The sequence below is a fragment of the Dermochelys coriacea genome, chromosome 14 (genome assembly GCF_009764565.3).
Source record: "Dermochelys coriacea isolate rDerCor1 chromosome 14, rDerCor1.pri.v4, whole genome shotgun sequence".
Lineage (NCBI taxonomy): Eukaryota > Metazoa > Chordata > Testudines > Dermochelyidae > Dermochelys > Dermochelys coriacea.
In genome coordinates this window covers 37,931,405-37,948,625 of record NC_050081.1, presented here as the reverse complement: position 1 = coordinate 37,948,625, position 17,221 = coordinate 37,931,405, and the positions used below count along the sequence as shown (strand labels likewise).

The 17,221-nt window shown below is 55.3% G+C and overlaps 1 protein-coding gene and 1 pseudogene across 3 annotated transcripts; one reads left to right on the top strand and one right to left on the bottom strand.

The window, feature by feature from the left end:
* The first annotated feature begins 4,731 nt into the window (after nucleotides 1–4,731).
* LOC119842660 (killer cell lectin-like receptor subfamily B member 1) lies at nucleotides 4,732–13,947 on the top strand. 3 transcript variants are annotated; one of them, XM_043497086.1, is made up of 7 exons: nucleotides 4,732–4,826; nucleotides 5,606–5,695; nucleotides 10,151–10,339; nucleotides 11,234–11,388; nucleotides 11,966–12,078; nucleotides 12,274–12,402; nucleotides 13,677–13,947. In XM_043497086.1, the coding sequence occupies exons 1-6, from the start codon at nucleotides 4,742–4,744 to the stop codon at nucleotides 12,395–12,397; spliced, it is 756 nt and encodes a 251-aa protein (XP_043353021.1). In that variant the 5' UTR covers nucleotides 4,732–4,741; the 3' UTR covers nucleotides 12,398–12,402; nucleotides 13,677–13,947. The 3 variants fall into 3 exon arrangements, with proteins under 3 accessions (XP_043353021.1, XP_043353023.1, XP_043353022.1); XM_043497088.1 differs by lacking the exon at nucleotides 5,606–5,695 and having other exon boundaries at nucleotides 4,741–4,826; XM_043497087.1 differs by lacking the exons at nucleotides 4,732–4,826; nucleotides 5,606–5,695 and adding an exon at nucleotides 6,219–6,531 and having other exon boundaries at nucleotides 10,198–10,339.
* A 1,767-nt stretch (nucleotides 13,948–15,714) lies between these two features.
* LOC122456722 lies at nucleotides 15,715–16,948 on the bottom strand (annotated as a pseudogene).
* Between the last annotated feature and the right edge of the window lie 273 nt (nucleotides 16,949–17,221).

The following is a 17,221-nucleotide window of genomic DNA, read 5'->3' as shown; positions in this document are numbered from 1 at the left end:
CCTGGAGAGCTGAGTATTTCACTGGGTACCAGCGAACACGAGGTCTGGTGGCGTTTCCCCAGTGTGGTGCGAGGGGGCGCTGTGCTGCAGGGAGCGGGGTGGGGACCCAGTAGGGGAGCGCTCCCCCACACAGTCAGTGCGGCTCCAGGGCAGCACTAGGGGGCGCTGTCCTGCAAGGATCTGGGGTGGGGGTGGAGCTCAGTAGGGGTCGCTCTCCCCTCGCACTCAATGCAGGTCCCAATGCCCGATCTCTGGAGATTGAGACGTAAGGAGGGCTGGATTAGAGATGGGGAAAGGCTCCGGTGTGTCTACAAACCGGTGTGTCTACACACAAGTACTGATGGCTCGTCCCCATGGGCAATTTTACTGGCATCGCTCTGCTGCTATAACTCCGCATACAGATGGATACGCTGATCCTGACGTAAGAGCGACTTGTTATGATTTAGCTCAGACTCGGGGTCCTGACCCAAAAGGGGGTCGCAAGGCTACTGTAGCCGGATCGTGAGAGTTACCACACACCATACGTCTGGGCTTTCCCGGATACGCCCTCTTTTTTGCTCCTCTGATCTCCCTCCAGGTGGACACATGTCTGTGATTTGGTATTGCCACCCTTACTTCTGTGCTGCCTTCAGAGCTGGGCGGCTGGAGAGCAGTGGCTGCTGGCCGGGCGTCCGGTAGCACCGCCACCAGCTGTCACGCTTTTTGTGGGTGGCTGGGGGAGTCGTCACAGCGAAAAAAAATTTCTCCTGCTACAGGCAACAGCTGTGGGCTGTTAAAGAGGAATCAGGCTCGGGCTGACATCTGCTGTGGTGACATTAACTGGATTTGCCAGAAAGAAGCCGTGCAGCTCTAACCCTGCCGTGAATGCTCTGTGCTTGCGTATGAGTCCGGTCCTAGGTGGGATTTTCATCACTGACTTGGATGATGCAGTGGAGAGGAAGCTTATAAAATTTGCTGGTGACCCTACATGAGGAGGGGTTGCCAGCGCTTCAGAGGCCAGGCTGAGCATTCAAAAGCACATTGGAGAATTGGTCTGAGCTCAGCAAGACGAAATTCAAGGGAGACAGGAGTAAAGTGCTACGTTTAGGAATGAAAAATCAAATGCACGTACTGGGGCAGAACTGGCCCGGCGGTAGAGTATGGCTGACAAGGAGCCGAGGGTGACAGTCACAAACTGAATTTGAGTCCACAGTGCGGTGCAAAAGGCAAACGTCGTTCTGAAGGCCAGAGGAGAGCAACAAAAGCGATTGACGGTTTAGAAAACCTGACCTAGGAGGAAAGGTTAAAAATGACCATGTTTGGTCTAGAGAAGGGAGGACTTAGGCTGGTAAATCGTTAAGGGCTGTTATACAGAGGATGGGGATCAATTGTTCTCCATGGCCACTGAATGCAGGACAAGAAGCAATGGGCTTAATCTGCAGCAAGGCAGATTCAGGTTCGACATTAGGAAAAACTTTCTAATTCTAAGGACAATTAAGCTCCGGACCAGGCTCCAAGGGCGGTTGTGGAATCTCCCTCACTGCAGATTTTTAGAGCAGGTTGGACAAACTCCCATCGGGGACTGTCTAGGTTAACTTGCTCCTTGCCTCAGTGAGAGGGGGCTGGATTTGATGACTTCTCAAGGTCCCTTCCTTTAATCATTCTCGCGGCTCTTCTCTGACCCCCCCCCTCTGATTTATCAACATCCCCCTTGACCCGCGGGCACTAAAACCGCACACAGGACAGCAGCAGCGGTCGCACCAGTGCCGAATACAGAGGTCTAGTGTCCTAGAGCAGTGGTTTTCAACCTGTGATCTGTGGAGGATCCCACCCCCCCACCAAAAGGTGTGGAGTGTTAGGATATAAATATTCAGGCCTGGCTGTAATGCCTATGCTTTAAGAATTTAAGTCTATGTTTATCACTTAGCTAGTTATAGAGGTATAAAAGAAAGAATCAAAATCACTGTCTGCCGGTGTAAGGGCCTCCTCTCACGGCGACAGTCTGAGGTCCTGTTCTTAAGCTAAGGCCTCTGGCTAAGCAGTGGGAGCAGCTATAAGCTGGGAAGCGACCGGTCACATCCTCACATCCCAAACCAGTCACATTGACATAAGGCAATCTGGGGCTGTTAGAAAGGTGATCTGATCTATCACCTCCAGAGAAAGGGAAGAGCCTAGAAGATGTAAAAGGAAATTTAGCTTGATAGTTTTCTGTCTGGTAAGAATTCTCTTATCAATAGACACAGCTGGGAAACCCTTATGTCTTTATAGGGGTAGTTGTGAAATCCTCACTTCTGTATTGTTTTGTCATTATAGTTCCCACTTTGCTATTGTTTATTGGCATGGTCTCTGTCTGGTTCTCTGATTGTTTCTTTCTGCTGTATAATTAATTTTGCTGGGTGTAAACTAATGAAGGTGGTGGGATATAACTGGTTAGCTAATCATGTTACAATATGTTCGGATTGGTTAGGTAAATTTCAATAGAATGATTGGTTTAGATATAGATGAGAATATTACTGTATAAATTAGGGGCAAACAGGAAGTAATAATAAGGAAAAAGGAACTTGGATTTAAGCTTGCTGGAAGTTCACCCCAATAAACATCGAATTGTTTGCACCTTCGGACTTCGGGTATTGTTGCTCTCTGTTCATGCGAGAAGGACCAGGGACGTGGGAGGGTGAAGGAATAAGCCCTCTAACACACAGGCACCGGCTTCTAATTTCCCCAGGGGGGGCTCAATCCCTGTTCATCCCCAGGGCCTGCCCCCACCCCGTGGAGCTGGCGCCATTATAGGTTTGCAGTGTAGACCTGGCCTTAGAGTCCTTGATACCCTTTGACCTGTCCCCTCTGCACTGTTTAAAGACAGCACAGATAAGACTCAATGGAGAGTCTTTTGTTGCGGAGCTGAAATCACCGGTAGCCCGGTCGAGGTGCTAAGCCTTAGATCCGCTGTGGGGCAGTGAAAGACACGGCCCCTCCTGCACGAATGGTGAGGTTCCCGGCTAACTGCTGAGATCACCGAGAGCCGGGTGAAGGGGTGGGACGTCAAGACACGGCATCGCAGAGAGTGCCGGGCGGCAGCAGAGAAAGCCATGGCCCCGGGGTCAATGATGGCACAGCGGCCAGGGGGCGGAGTGAACAGTGGCCCGGCAGTGGGCAGCTAATGCAGAGTGAACAGGGCAACTGTGAGCCCGGTTGCAGCAGCGGGGGTGGGAGGTGGCCCCGTCTGAACTCTGGGCCTTCCCTGGCCAAGGACAGCGACTGAGTGTGGGATGCGATGGAGGGAGAGGGGAGCAGCACGTTAAAGGATCATCTGTGAGTCAGACTTTCACTCTGCCAGGCGAGCCACTGAGGTGAAGGCCACCGCCCAGCGTACTCTGGGGTGGGCGGTTTGTTTATGGTGGCATGTCTTGGCATGTGGTCGCCATGTCTTCCTACACTAACACTCGGTTCCCTTTCATAAAAGTTCTCATTTCCTAGACGCAGACTCTGTGCTTGGGAAAGGGGAAGTTCTGTCTGGTAGAGATACCCAGGGGTGGGGGTAAGTTTTCACAGAATACTGGGTGGGGGCTGGAGCTGGTTCTGTTTTGTAGGGTTACGAGGAACCGCTAGATATTGAACCCAGCCCTCGTTGCTGCCAACTTCACCAGGCAGAAGGGTGACGCTTGTAGATCCTCAAGCACGACAGGGCGTTGAGACCTCACTTCTTCCTTGTAGGAGAAAACACACCAGGCAGCTTTGCGTGTCCAACCCTGCAGAGCTCCATCCATCGACCCAGCCTGACCCCACATGGATCCATCCACCCATCTCTGCAAATGTCTCTGTTTCTGTCCTTCTATCCAGCCACCTCCGCAGATTTCTTTCTAGCCACCCCTGCAGGATCTTTCTCTCCTTCTCTTTATTCACCTGTCCCTGCAGATTTTCTCTCCCTCTATCTCCACAGATTTCTGCTTCCATCCAGTCATCTCTGCAGATTTGAATTTCCTTCTTTGGCATGGTCAACCCTAAGGAGTTTATCAGGCAAAACTTTCCTTCTGTTGGCACAGCCTGTGTCCACATTTAATTTTGTGCCCTGCCAAAGAAAACCGTCCACTTTTTCCCACTTAAATAATCCCCTTCACCAAGCAACACCCCCACACTGTATAGTTTTGGAATAAAAACAATATGGAACAAAAACCAGTAGCTCACGGGCTAGACAAGGTGGGGGAAGTAATAGATCATATTGGACCAACTTCTGCTGGTGAAAGAGACAAGCTTTCACGCTCCACAGAGCTCTTCTTCGGATTATGGGAGGGAACCGAGGGAGTTGTGAGATTTGAGCCCAAATCCCCACAATTCCCTGAGAAGAGGAAGGGTATCCCCCAACACACAGCAGCCAACCCACAATACTCAGCAAAAATGTCCCACTCACTCTCACACATGCTGGGCCCGATCCTGGGCTGGGGGTCGATCAGTGGGACTGATTCTCAGCGGCATCTGTTGAGGCTCTGACCCTGTCCATAGAGCTCAGTTTTTTGACACTGCGCCCCTCACCCTGGTGTCAGGGCAGCTGATCCCGTTCAGGGAGTGGAGGATGGGGGGCATCCGGGGCTGGCTGGGAGCTTTCGCGTGACAGAGCCAACAACTGCCACAGCAGAGAGAGGAGCCTCTGACTGTGGCCTCACCAACCACAAGTCTGCAGCCCAGTGGCTCAGCTTCCTGTGCGATCTCTTAGCCCAGCCCCCGCGAGGCCCATGCCTTCGCCATCTCCTCTCACTTGGACACGATGGAGGACGAGGAGGGCTACAAGGCATTGAACCTACGGCCCAAGCCAGGCGGCTCGGGCGGCCCGTCCCCAGCCGGGAACCAAGGTAGCGATTTCAACCCCCTCCGCCCACCTACGGGCTCCACGTCCTGGTAGCAGGGGCAGAGCCGGGGCTGGGACCCCAGAGATGGGCCAGGGGATGGTAGAGTCTCGCCATGGGGTTATATCATGGGGTGGGACAGAGGTAAAGAGCGTGGGGGATGCACAAAGTGGCAGAGCAAGAGTGGGAATAAGTCTGGGGAACTTTTCCCTCTGGAAGCCAAGAAGGTGGGTCAAATGGGGGAAACTGAGATACAGATCAGGGGAAAAATCTTTCCCAAGCACACACCCACTAGACCCCATTCCCCTCCCTGAGCTGGGAATAAAGCCCAGGCATCCTGGCCTCCATCCCCCGATGCTCTAACCCATTAACCCTCACTCCCTTCCAAGAGTTGGGGCTAGAACCCAGGAATCCTGGCTCCCAGCCCCACTGTTCCAACCTACTAGACCTTGTTTCCTGCCCATATCTGGTAATAGAAACCAGGCTTTCAGGTGGGGTTTGCAGAGCTTCCAAAACAGTGGTTCTTGCGATTGATGGAGCAGAGCCCTGCTCTCAGAGCAATTGGTGCAGGCTCTCTGAAAACTCAGGCAGTGTTGCTGTATCAGTAACACTTAGGGGTCACATTTTCAATCTTTTCTCCCCTACCATGAGGGTGGAAAACTGCCTTTCTCTTTTAAATGAAAGCTGAGACCCTCGTACAATCATCTGACTCCTGGAGTTGGGGCCGGAGGCCAGGATCTAGAATGGCCTTAATTCAGCCCGGCTCTGCTTGTATTTCCTTACAGGTTCCCGTCAGTGTCCTGGCTGGCTTCAGGTTGCTCTAGGGGCTGGGAATCTCATCCTGGCAGTGGCTGTGCTATTGCTGGCAGTGTGTGGTGAGTCACCAAGGGCTGTAGCTTTATCTGTCCAGGTGCGTCAGTTGGCAATGTGGATAAGACACTGGGGGAGGGATGGCCAATGACATTGAGAGGCAGCACATTTAAAACGGATGTTCAGTCACAATTAGCCTGTGGAACTCACTGCCACAGGATCTCACTGGGACCATGAGCTAAGCAGGGCTCAGTGAAGGATCAGGACACATATAAGAGGAACGAGGCCAGCCAGAGAGCCAGGAAGTACCCAAGTGCTTTGGCAGGGGTTATAAACCCTCCTGCTTCAAGGTATCAATCAACCACTAACTGATGGGCAGAAGGGTCTAAGTTGGGGGACAAGTTATCATTTTCTACTAGGGGCTGTCTTGCTCCTTGCTAAGAAGTAGCTGGGGCTGTCCAGCCTTGGAGGTGGGATCCCGGGTTAGATGAGCCCCAGGTCTGATTCAGTCTGGCCATGCAGCCTGTTTTGGAGGGTGTTTTGAGGGTGAGAATGGGTGGAAACACGATCTGGGTTTGCAAAGAAGCCCAAGGTATTTAGGCACCTAGTTCCCAGTGATTTTTCAATCCCAGACACTTTTTCAGACCGTGTCCCTTTGGGTCTTCTCCAAAGCCCATGGGAGGCAGTGGCAATGGGGCTGAATGAGCTTTGGGGCAGCCCCTCTGTCTCTGCAAGACTCTCCTGGCGCTTTTACCCAGCAACTCCCGTAACATTGACCGGTTGCCCCCACTGCCACCGACGCTGCTTTGCAATTTCTCACGTGGTGTCCGAGAAGGGACAGACCCCAGCAGCCCCTGGGAGCGACGGAGCTGGGAGCAGAGATACAGTGACACCCCCTGGGAGCAGAGACCCCAGCACAGCAGAATGCAGCGCCCGCCTGGAGCGTTTCTGATCCCAGCTGTGCCACCCGGCCAGAGCCGGCCCAGACCTGGGTTCTAGTCCCACATCTGCTGGGTGACCTTGCACAAGGCACTTTGCCTTTGTGTTTCTATTCCCTCCCCAGCCTCTGATTCGCCTTGTCCATTTACGAGCAGATTTTCAGGAGTCCTTAAGGAATTTAGGAGCATCACCTTCACACTGACGTTAAATACCCTCCCTGGGTAAGTGACTCTGGGTAAGTGCTCTGGCCCTCAGTTTCCTCATCTATAAAATGGAGATTGTGCCTCCTTCATCTAAGTAGATTGTAAGTTCTGTGAGGCAGGGACTGTCTCTCCCTGTATGTCTGTGCAGCGCCCGGCACAACGGGGCCCTGATCTCAGCTGGGGCAGGGACTGTCTCTCCCTGTGTGTCTGTACAGCGCCCGGCACACCGGGGCCCTGATCTCAGCTGGGGCAGGGACTGTCTCTCCCTGTGTGTCTGTGCAGCACCTGGCACACCGGGGCCCTGATCTCATCTGGGGCAGGGACTGTCTCTCCCTGTGTGTCTGTGCAGCACCTGGCACACCGGGGCCCTGATCTCATCTGGGGCAGGGACTGTCTCTCCCTGTGTGTCTGTGCAGCACCTGGCACACCGGGGCCGTGATCTCAGCTGGGGCAGGGACTGTCTCTGGCTGTGTGTCTGGGCACAGCTGGGTCTCTAGGTCCCACAGTAATAGATATAATACCAGTAACAGAAGGCTGGTCCAAGGGCCTATGGCCTGTTTGCAGCCTAGAATGTGTCTGTGCTGGGCTGTAAGGAGCCAGCTGGGCTCTGGGCAGAAAATGCCGTTTGCTGCTCTGTCCCTGTTTGTAACCTTGTTTACTTGGGTGGCAGGAGCGACACTGGTGGTTTCTCTTTCTGGTACAGGAGAGGAAGTAAAATGAGGACAGGAGCTGTGTCTGGGCAGTGAGGGTGTGATTCAACTTCAAAGTCATCTAAATCAATGGAAAGTTTTATTAACATTGCACCAGTAACCCAGCTGAGATCAGGGCCCCGTTGTGCCAGGAGCTGCTCAGACACACAGCGAGAGACGGTCTCTGCCCCAGCTGAGATCAGGGCCCCGTGGTGCCGGGCGCTGCCCAGACACACAGCGAGAGACGGTCCCTGCCCCAGCTGAGATCAGGATCCCGTGGTGCCGGGCGCTGCCCAGACACACAGCGAGAGACGGTCCCTGCCCCAGCTGAGATCAGGGCCCCGTGGTGCCGGGCGCTGCCCAGACACACAGCGAGAGACGGTCCCTGCCCCAGCTGAGATCAGGGCCCCGTGGTGCCGGGCGCTGCCCAGACACACAGCGAGAGACGGTCCCTGCCCCAGCTGAGATCAGGGCCCCGTGGTGCTGGGCGCTGCCCAGACACACAGCGAGAGACGTTCCCTGCCCCAGCTGAGATCAGGGCCCCGTGGTGCCGGGCGCTGCCCAGACACACAGCGAGAGACGGTCCCTGCCCCAGCTGAGATCAGGGCCCCGTGGTGCCGGGCGCTGCCCAGACACACAGCGGGAGACGGTCCCTGCCCCAGCTGAGATCAGGGCCCCGTGGTGCCGGGCGCTGCCCAGACACACAGCGAGAGACGGTCCCTGCCCCAGCTGAGATCAGGATCCCGTGGTGCCGGGCGCTGCCCAGACACACAGCGAGAGACGGTCCCTGCCCCAGCTGAGATCAGGATCCCGTGGTGCCGGGCGCTGCCCAGACACACAGCGAGAGACGGTCCCTGCCCCAGCTGAGATCAGGGCCCCGTGGTGCTGGGCGCTGCCCAGACACACAGCGAGAGACGGTCCCTGCCCCAGCTGAGATCAGGGCCCCGTGGTGCCGGGCGCTGCCCAGACACACAGCGAGAGACGGTCCCTGCCCCAGCTGAGATCAGGGCCCCGTGGTGCCGGGCGCTGCCCAGACACACAGCGGGAGACGGTCCCTGCCCCTCCAAGAGCTCAGAATCTCAGTAGACAAGACAGTCAAAGCAAATGAGTTGAAATTACTTGGCCAAGGTCATGCGGCAGAGCTAAGTCTTGAATCCCGATTTCCTCCTCACGCTGCCTTTCCATTAATCACGCTGGGCACTAGACTGTACCATCGGCTGGGGAGTTGTAAAGGGATTGTGGTAATTTCAAATTTTGAAACATTTCCATCTGCTTCTAAATCTGGAGGCAGGGGGAAATGATCCTAGTGTCCCCCCAGCTTTTCATCAGCCGTGGGCATTTCTATACAACTGTCCTCAACGCGTAATAGTGAGGAAATGTAGCTGGTGGATAAAATGGAGAAGGGACGTCCCCAAAATGTGGCTGGGAATGTTTCCCCCTGAAGGTCGTGTTCCCATCGCCAGGCTGACATGTCAGACACAGCTGGCTGTTTGCTGTGGGATGGCGGGACGGGGCGGGAGCTCACAGGCATCCCGAGAGGAAGGCTAGCCACTGGTTTTGGTACTAATCTGGGACTCCGGAGCTCTGGCGCCAGTTCCTGGTTCTGCCACTGATTCCCCGTGTGACCCTGGGCTGGTTCCTTAAGGCTGGAATTCCACAGGGGTTTAAGTACCTAACAATGCATCTAGGCACCTAAAAACAACCCACTCAGTGACTAATGCCTATTGAAGTCAATGGGAATTGGGCTCCTAGGGCCCATTTTCTCAAATGTATTTAGGTGCCCAACACTCATGGGAGTTAGGCACCTAAATCCTTTTGAGGCTCTGGGCCTAGGTGCTTCTGAAAACCCTACTCAGGGTCTCTTTGCAGCTTTAAGTGCCTAAACCCCTTGAACAATCTGTCCCCATGATCCTCCCCTTCTTCACAGGGAATGTGGGTGAAGGACAGAGACAGCAAATGACAGGGGCCAGATAAACTCCGCAACAGACAGGCTGCGCCCCTCAGGGTGGCTGCATTGGAGGGGGAGGCTTCTGGGAGCCCAGTTTTCACTGAGCCAACTTCCACAGCAGCAGAGAACCCCTGACACTGGACTCAGTGACCCCCGCCCTGACTCCCATGCGGCTGCAGCCCAGAGTCTCGGTTTCCTGTGTGATCTCACACTGCTGCCCATGTGGCTCCCGGCCCCTCTTCTCTCCAGGGCAGGACGCACAGTGAGGAGGGCTACACTATATTGAACCTGCAGCCCCAGAGGGGCAGCTGAGGTGGCCTGTCCCGGCTCGGAACCCAGGCTGGTCCACACCACTGTGAAGAGCTCTGTGCCTCAGTTTCCCCACCTGTACAATGGGGATAACAGCCCTGTGCCCTGCCTCACAGAGTGGGACTGGGAGGCAAAATCTAGCAAAGACTCTGAGGTGTTTTGATACTGCTTTGATGAGGGCTGGATAACTTAGATGCAAAGATGAGGTGCGTTTGCAAAGAGGCCCAAGGGATTTAGGCACCCAGCTCTCACTGATTTTCAATCCCAAGCCACTCTTTTGGACTGTGAGAGCTGTTCTGAAGCCCATGGGAGTCAATGGAGACGGGGCTGAATGGGCTTTGGGCCAGGCCCTGTGTCTCTGCCGGTGCTTTTCCCCAGCAACTCCCCATCACATTGACCCGCCACCTCACTCCCACCGATGCTGCTTTGCAGTTTCCCACTTGATGTCTGAGAAGGGACAGACCCCGGCAGCTCCTGGAAGCGACGGAGCCGGGAGCAGAGATACACCGACACCCCCTGGGAGCGCAGACCCCTGCACGGCAGAATGCAGCGCCCGCCTGGAGCGTTTCCGATCCCAGCTGAGCCAACGTCTGTGCCACCCGGCTCGGCCCAGCCCAGCAGGTAACCCCAGCTCGTGTGTCTCTGAGCCGCCCTCCGCCCCGGGCACGGCCAGTGGAAACCCAGCTGCCGTCCCAGCCCGTGGGGATCCTGCAGGGCAGGGACACGCCGCCCCCTGCTGGCTGCACCGATCTAGCCACCTGCCCCGCTGGGTGCCAGGCTAGGAATGTACCTGCCTCAGCTGGGACTGGGTGTGGGGGCTCTGCTGAGACTTGGATGGGGGGGGGGAAGAGCGACATCTAGTGGCTCAAGGGGGGGGGTCTTAAAATAATCGAATACCAGGATGGCCAAATGTTTGCAGAGCAGGGACAGATCCCAGCAGAGAGACGGTCTCATGGATTCACCCCCTCCCATTCCCAGCCATCCCTGGGATCCCACCTTCTCTCCTATGCTCCCCAGTTACCACCTCCCCTCCCATATCCTGTTAGATTTCCACTAACCGGCCCCCAAACACATCTTCAGTTGTCCTAAGCCCCTTCTAGGCCACACTGGCAGAATAATGTAGCCTTAAAATGGATGCAAATAGCCCCATGAGATCCCTTCCGCCCTGGAGACTTCCCGGCCTAGTGTGGGGCTGGAGTAAGAGCCCCTCACGCACTCTGTTCCCAACCCCCAAAGTAGGGAGCAGATTGGCGTGTGTGGCTGGAGTGCAGTGCACTATGGGTATTCTCTGCTCCCCAGAGCCCATATGGGAACAATGGATAAGGCAGAGCAGTCCCGAGGCTGCTCTAACTGACGCCAGGAGCCAGGCAGGACCCGGCCTAGCCCCGGATTTCAGGGAGCACAAAGGGGACTCAAACCCATTTTATCCCCATCCCAGCCCCAGTCACAGGAAGGGAATAGCCGGGAACGAGGCCCTGAGGGCTCAGAGCATTAATGAATCCTGTCTCTCTGCAGGGGACTCCGGGTGCAAACTCTGCCCCACGGACTGGCAGCTGCACAGGGACAAGTGCTACTGGGTCGGCAGCGGAAGTAAAATGTGGAGCGAGAGCCGCGCCGACTGCTCAGCGAGGGGCTCCCAGCTGCTGGTGATCCAGGACTGGGAGGAGCTGGTAAAGGGGACAGTAACATCTGCTGGAGCTGCCACTGCAGGGCTGGGCCCTGGGTACAGAGTCTGAGGGCTCGTATATGTGACGTGGTGGATCTAGGATTGTCAATGCTGCCTAAAGGACTTGGACACCCCATCCCCATGAATTGTTAATATCAGGGTGTCCAAATCCCCTAGGCCGCTGTGACAAATCTCAGCCTAAATCACCAGCCCTGAGATCGGGGACACACAATGGTGGCTGAAAGCTACCGGTACCCTCCCCGTTCTGGGATGTGCCCAGTATAACTCAGCTGGAGAGTGGGGCTGAGGGTGTGTGTGTGTGTGAGAGAGAGAGAGAGAGAGTTATGAGGATTGAGGGCTACAGAGAGGGGCGGTAGGTGTGGGGCTGGGGGAAAGAAGACTATACATGGGGAATAGTTGGCGAGAAAGACAGGTATGTGTGGGGATGGATAGGTGTGAAAAGGGATAGGTGGGCAGCCAGACTATAGTTCTGGTGCTAAAGTTGTTGAGAGCTTGGATTTGCAAGAAAAGAGCCGACAGCAGGTTCTGGTCCCCAGCTGCCTGTCCCACACTCCCTGCAGGAGTCCCTCCAGGCCCTGACACGAGGCTCATCTCAGTTCTGGGTCGGACTGTCCCGCCTCTCCCCGGAGAAGGGCTGGACCTGGCTGGACGGCTCCCGGCTGGATCAGACCCAGTGAGTGATTCCTTGAGTCAAACCCTTTCCCTCCCCTCTGTGGGCAGAAGGGGCCGGGGACAGCGATGGGGGAAGGGATGTTTGGGGGGAGGTCAGGAGTTTGGGGGAAGTCATTTTCAGTGTAAGGTGACGACAAAGACACCCTCTCCTTTGGACCCACACGTGCTCACAGGGGCCCTCTCCTTTGTCCTGCAGGTTCCCAGTGTCAGGCCCGGCTGAGGGGAACCGCTGTGGGTCGGTGAAAGGGAATCGGCTTCATTCTGACACCTGCAGCTCTGGATTTCAGTGGATTTGCCAGCAAGACGCCACCCCGCTGTGAGCAGGGTACAGGGGAGACCTCAGAGCGTGGCACCGTTATCCCCTTATCACACGTGGGGAAACCGAGCTGCAGACACTGACCTGCCCAAATTACACCAAGCATTGGTGGCAAAGTGGGAAATGGAACCCAGGAGTCCTGGCTCCCAGCCCCTCCCCCTCGCCCAGCGCTGGGAATGGAACCCAGGAGTCCTGGCTCCCAGCCCCTCCCCCTTGCCCAGTGCTGGGAATAGAACCCAGGAGTCCCGGCTCCCAGCCCCTCCCCCTCGCCCAGCGCTGGGAATAGAACCCAGGAGTCCTGGCTCTCAGCCCCTCCCCCTCGCCCAGCGCTGGGAATGGAACCCAGGAGTCCTGGCTCCCAGCCCCTCCCCCTCGCCCAGCGCTGGGAATGGAACCCAGAAGTCCTGGCTCCCAGCCCCTCCCCCTCGCCCAGCGCTGGGAATGGAACCCAGGAGTCCTGGCTCCCAGCCCCTCCCCCTCCCCCAGTGCTGGGAATAGAACCCAGGAGTCCTGGCTCCCAGCCCCTCCCCCTCGCCCAGCGCTGGGAATGGAACCCAGGAGTCCTGGCTCCCAGCCCCTCCCCCTCGCCCAGCGCTGGGAATAGAACCCAGGAGTCCTGGCTCCCAGCCCCTCCCCCTCGCCCAGCGCTGGGAATGGAACCCAGGAGTCCTGGCTCCCAGCCCCTCCCCCTCGCCCAGCGCTGGGAATGGAACCCAGGAGTCCCGGCTCCCAGCCCCTCCCCCTCGCCCAGCGCTGGGAATGGAACCCAGGAGTCCTGGCTCCCAGCCCCTCCCCCTCGCCCAGTGCTGGGAATAGAACCCAGGAGTCCCGGCTCCCAGCCCCTCCCCCTCGCCCAGCGCTGGGAATGGAACCCAGGAGTCCTGGCTCCCAGCCCCTCCCCCAGTGCTGGGAATAGAACCCAGGAGTCCTGGCTCCCAGCCCCTCCCCCAGTGCTGGGAATAGAACCCAGGAGTCCTGGCTCCCAATGCTACCTCAGCCTAGAGAAGAGCGATTCCAAACTCTGGCTCCTCACATTCCAGCAGGGGCTGGAGAGGGCTGCGGGGGCAGAGCTTGGGGCTGTAGGTATCAGGCTTTGCACAGCCCTGGGGCAATTTATCCCTCACTCCCCCCCAGGACTGGGAGAGAAGAGTCTGCCCCAGGTCACGTAAATCAGCCCAGATTCGGTGTCCAATGGAGCAGAACTTTTTGATTGACCCCAGCTGGGGATCTGGGCTTTCCCCGGTATTTCACCCCTGATTCATTTCCTTTCACCTCTCTGCCAGCTTACGCTCTCCGCTCTCTTCTCCGGCCTGCCCACTGCTCCCGTCCAGCCTGTGATCTGACGCACCTCTGCCCATCCTGCCCTAACATATCGTTAACTCCTGTCACTAATGACGGGGATCTCAGCTTCAGAGGTTTCTGTGTGGATGTGCTGTCCACTTGCTACCTCCTTAGAGCACCTTTAGGGAGATCAGTGCCTCCAACCCCGATCCCAAATGGAACCTTTCCCTGTGCATTATTTGACGCTCTCAGGGGTCACTGTCTCTATCAGAGGAGCCGGATTGGGGTTCTCCATGGCAGTGAGGGGGGCACTATATTGAGAGTTGGGGGCTAATGAACGCCCTGTGACCCTGTGGCCTGGCAGCCCAGGAGGAGATGGACTGGCAAAGCTGGAGAGCAGGGTGACTGGCCAGGCTGAGAGGTGACCTTCCAAACAGACCCAAGTGTCTTTAGGAGCCACCCCCGAGACAACTGGGCTTGTGAGTGCAACAGGACAGAGCTTGTCCAGCGTGTGGAAGAGACAGGGCTGGCAAGCTCTGGCCCGTTCAGGGTTTGGTCATGGGGCTGGATGAATGCAACAAGCTGAAGGTGCTGTCACAAGAGGGAGACGGTGTGGCCTCCAACCAGAGCCCCAGCATCTACCCTGCCGTTAAACAGCTCCTTCGCTCGAGCCCAAGTTAGGTGGCATGAGCCAGGCGCAGGTGTCCAACTGCCATGTAAACATCGACTTTGTGCTTCACTTTCCCCATCTGTGAAATGGGGATATTGATATTGATCTTCCTGTATGAAGCACTTTGAGATCTATAGATACAAAGCTTGAGATCGGAGCAAGGGATCATCATGATTGTAGGGACATTAAAGGTTTCCATTAAACCATGCAAAAGCTGGGTGTGTTTATCGTTGATGGATCACAGAGCAGACAGAACCCTGGGTCTGACTTTAGACAAGTCACTTGGCCAATCTGTGCCTCAGTTTCCTCTCCCACCCTTTGTCTGTCCTGTCTGTTCAGATGGTGAAGGGACCACAATATAGACCAAATCTCAGCTGAGGCAGGGACTGTCTCTTGCTGTTTGTCTGTGCAGCGCCCGGCACAACGGGGCCCTGATCTCAGTTGGAGCCTCTAACCGCTGATGTCATACCTGATGCTTAGCATGGTGGTGTGGGTTTGTGTGTAATTGTTTGCAGTTAGTCTATCAGGAATTGTTCCTGGGGATTGTGCATGGCCAGAAAGAGAACAGCCCGGCTGTTTGATGTCACACACACACAGCCTCTCTCTCTCTCCACTGTGCTCATGATAGACACGTTCCTTCCCAGGGCAGAGACATCAGGCTGAGCCCTGCCCTTTCTAGTCAGAGTCCGGGGAAAAGCCCATCCCCAAGTGAGTGGCGAGCCCTTCCCCTAGAGAACATCACCCCTTGGCAGGCAGAGGGAAAGATGAAGAGGATCGGGCAGAAAAAGGAGAGAGAGAGACACACACTGTCCTCAGTGGCTGCATGTGGGCAGGAAAAGGAACATGGATGAGGACACAGCAGCCAGGTAAGCATAGCCCCAAGGATGGATTTTAAGCGGCAGGTTCCAAATGTTATTAAATCTGAATCTGATGGGCCACGGAGTCTCGCCCCATCCTGTCAGCCCGAGGCCCATCAGCAAAATCCCAGGTCTTTTCCCTTTGGGAACCGTTCATTTTATCCCTTTAACCACACTGGAGACAGGTTGCAACAAATGAAGAACCTGAGAAAGCAACTCAGCCCCTTACTAGGGCTTGAAGGGGCTGCGAGAAAGCTGAAGTAACTCCCTGGGCCTCAATAAATGGTCACATAGGAGAGAAAATTCCTGCCTGACCCCTAATGGGGTAGACCTGAAGTATCCAACAGACCAGGTTCCCACTCCCAATTCAGGGTGGGTAAGGTGGGTTTGCTGGAAAGGAGCCAAACGAGACACCACATTATGTGGCCCCATGTTAAATCCTCCCAAATGGGCCAATGGGTGCTAGAGGTTTGGGACAGCCCCGTTAAAGGAACAATGCCCGCTTCATCCAGGTTACAAACAGTTTGCTCTGGCTTCTGGTTTCTCCGCCGGTTTGCTGCAAATTCAGCGTCCTTCCCTGGAGCGGCCTGAACTGGCAATATTGTTGTGGTTCAGAAAAACACATGGTCCTTCTCCCATGATTGGAAACCTGCAACAGCAACAAATAAATAATTTTAAAAAACCCTCCACAACTGTTATAGCAGCTTCAAGTAGCAATGAAAATCCAGCCCCAAGCAATTCACCCCAGGTCACAGCGCAAATCTATGGGAGAGCCAGGCACTGCACCCTGACTTCCCAAATCAGAGCCCCGGGCTGTAACCACAAGGCCAGTCTCCTGTTTTAAATGAAAACTGCAACATTTACCAAGTTAATAGAAGCAAAAGGGACACATCAGTTGTTGAATCTGGTGTCATTGGCCCATTTCCAGGGCTGGCCCGGTTCCCTCCGGAGGCCAATCCAGTGATCAGAAGGACCTTTATAGCTCATCAGAAAAACCTTAGTTAAAAAAATAAAAGCATATATACATTACACACCTCCATCTCTGGGCTCTCTACTACCTACACAGGGCGCTGGGCAGGTGGTCCAAGCTGGGAATTTACCCCAAGAAATGACACCCCAAACTCAGTGACAAGTTTGCATGTAACAACTTCTTGACCTGATTCAGGATAGAAAAATATCAAAATAGCAGAATTTCCCATCTGATGGAAATTCTGATTTTCAACCGACTCTAATATTTAGCAGCTTCTGGTTCAGATTCTCAGCTGCATTCCAGACCGAAAGCTCTCCTGCATTCTTACCAACTCCACAATGTTATTGAGAGTCTCATGCTATTTGATGCTTTTCTCAACACCCCAGCTCCTGGAGTCAGGTGATTCCAAGAGACTCTCGTCTTTCATAAGATTCTAGCCCTCTTGGTTGCTGAGAAAAAACTTGTCAGTGTGACCCCCTAAAAGCTGTGACCCTAGAAAACACATTAAACATCCTCACAGTTGTTATTTTAAAGTCAGTCTCATGGCTTTGGGGATCGCCACTCATGGTTATTGAACACTTGGGTTGGCAATGCAGCTCCTGTCACATAAAAGAGGCTGGAAAACATCTGGATTGCCCCACTGGGAATTCCCTGGAGCAGAGGGTGGGTAAATTATCCCCTCACCGCTGCGACTGTGTACGGGGAGGATGGAGAGTGGGTGGAGCACTTGGAGCTCTGGCTATTCTGGGCTGTGTAAGGGGCTGTGGGAAGTTGCATCAAATTCAAGCATCAGCTGGGGCCATGGCAGCCCCAGGGCAAGCCCAGAATAGAGCCGCCTTTGCCACCTCCACCCTGTGCAGCCCAGAATCTGGGTCTCACCATTTCCTGCTGGGTGTCACTCCCAGCCAGGGAGGCACCAGGTCTCTAACTGCTGATGTCAGACAAATAATCTTTGTATTCCTGATGCTTAGCCTGATGGTTAGGGGGTGCGTGTGGAACTGTTCACACTTTGTCCAGTCAGGAATTGTTCCTGGGGGTCGTGCCTGGCCA

Excerpts from the sequence above, each read along its gene's own strand:
- LOC119842660 (XM_043497086.1), top strand. The coding sequence starts at position 4,742 with ATGGAGGACGAGGAGGGCTACAAGGCATTGAACCTACGGCCCAAGCCA. Across the intron at positions 10,340-11,233 it reads GGCTCGGCCCAGCCCAGCAG|GGGACTCCGGGTGCAAACTC; the intron begins GTAACCCCAGCT and ends GTCTCTCTGCAG. Across the intron at positions 11,389-11,965 it reads TCCAGGACTGGGAGGAGCTG|GAGTCCCTCCAGGCCCTGAC; the intron begins GTAAAGGGGACA and ends CACTCCCTGCAG.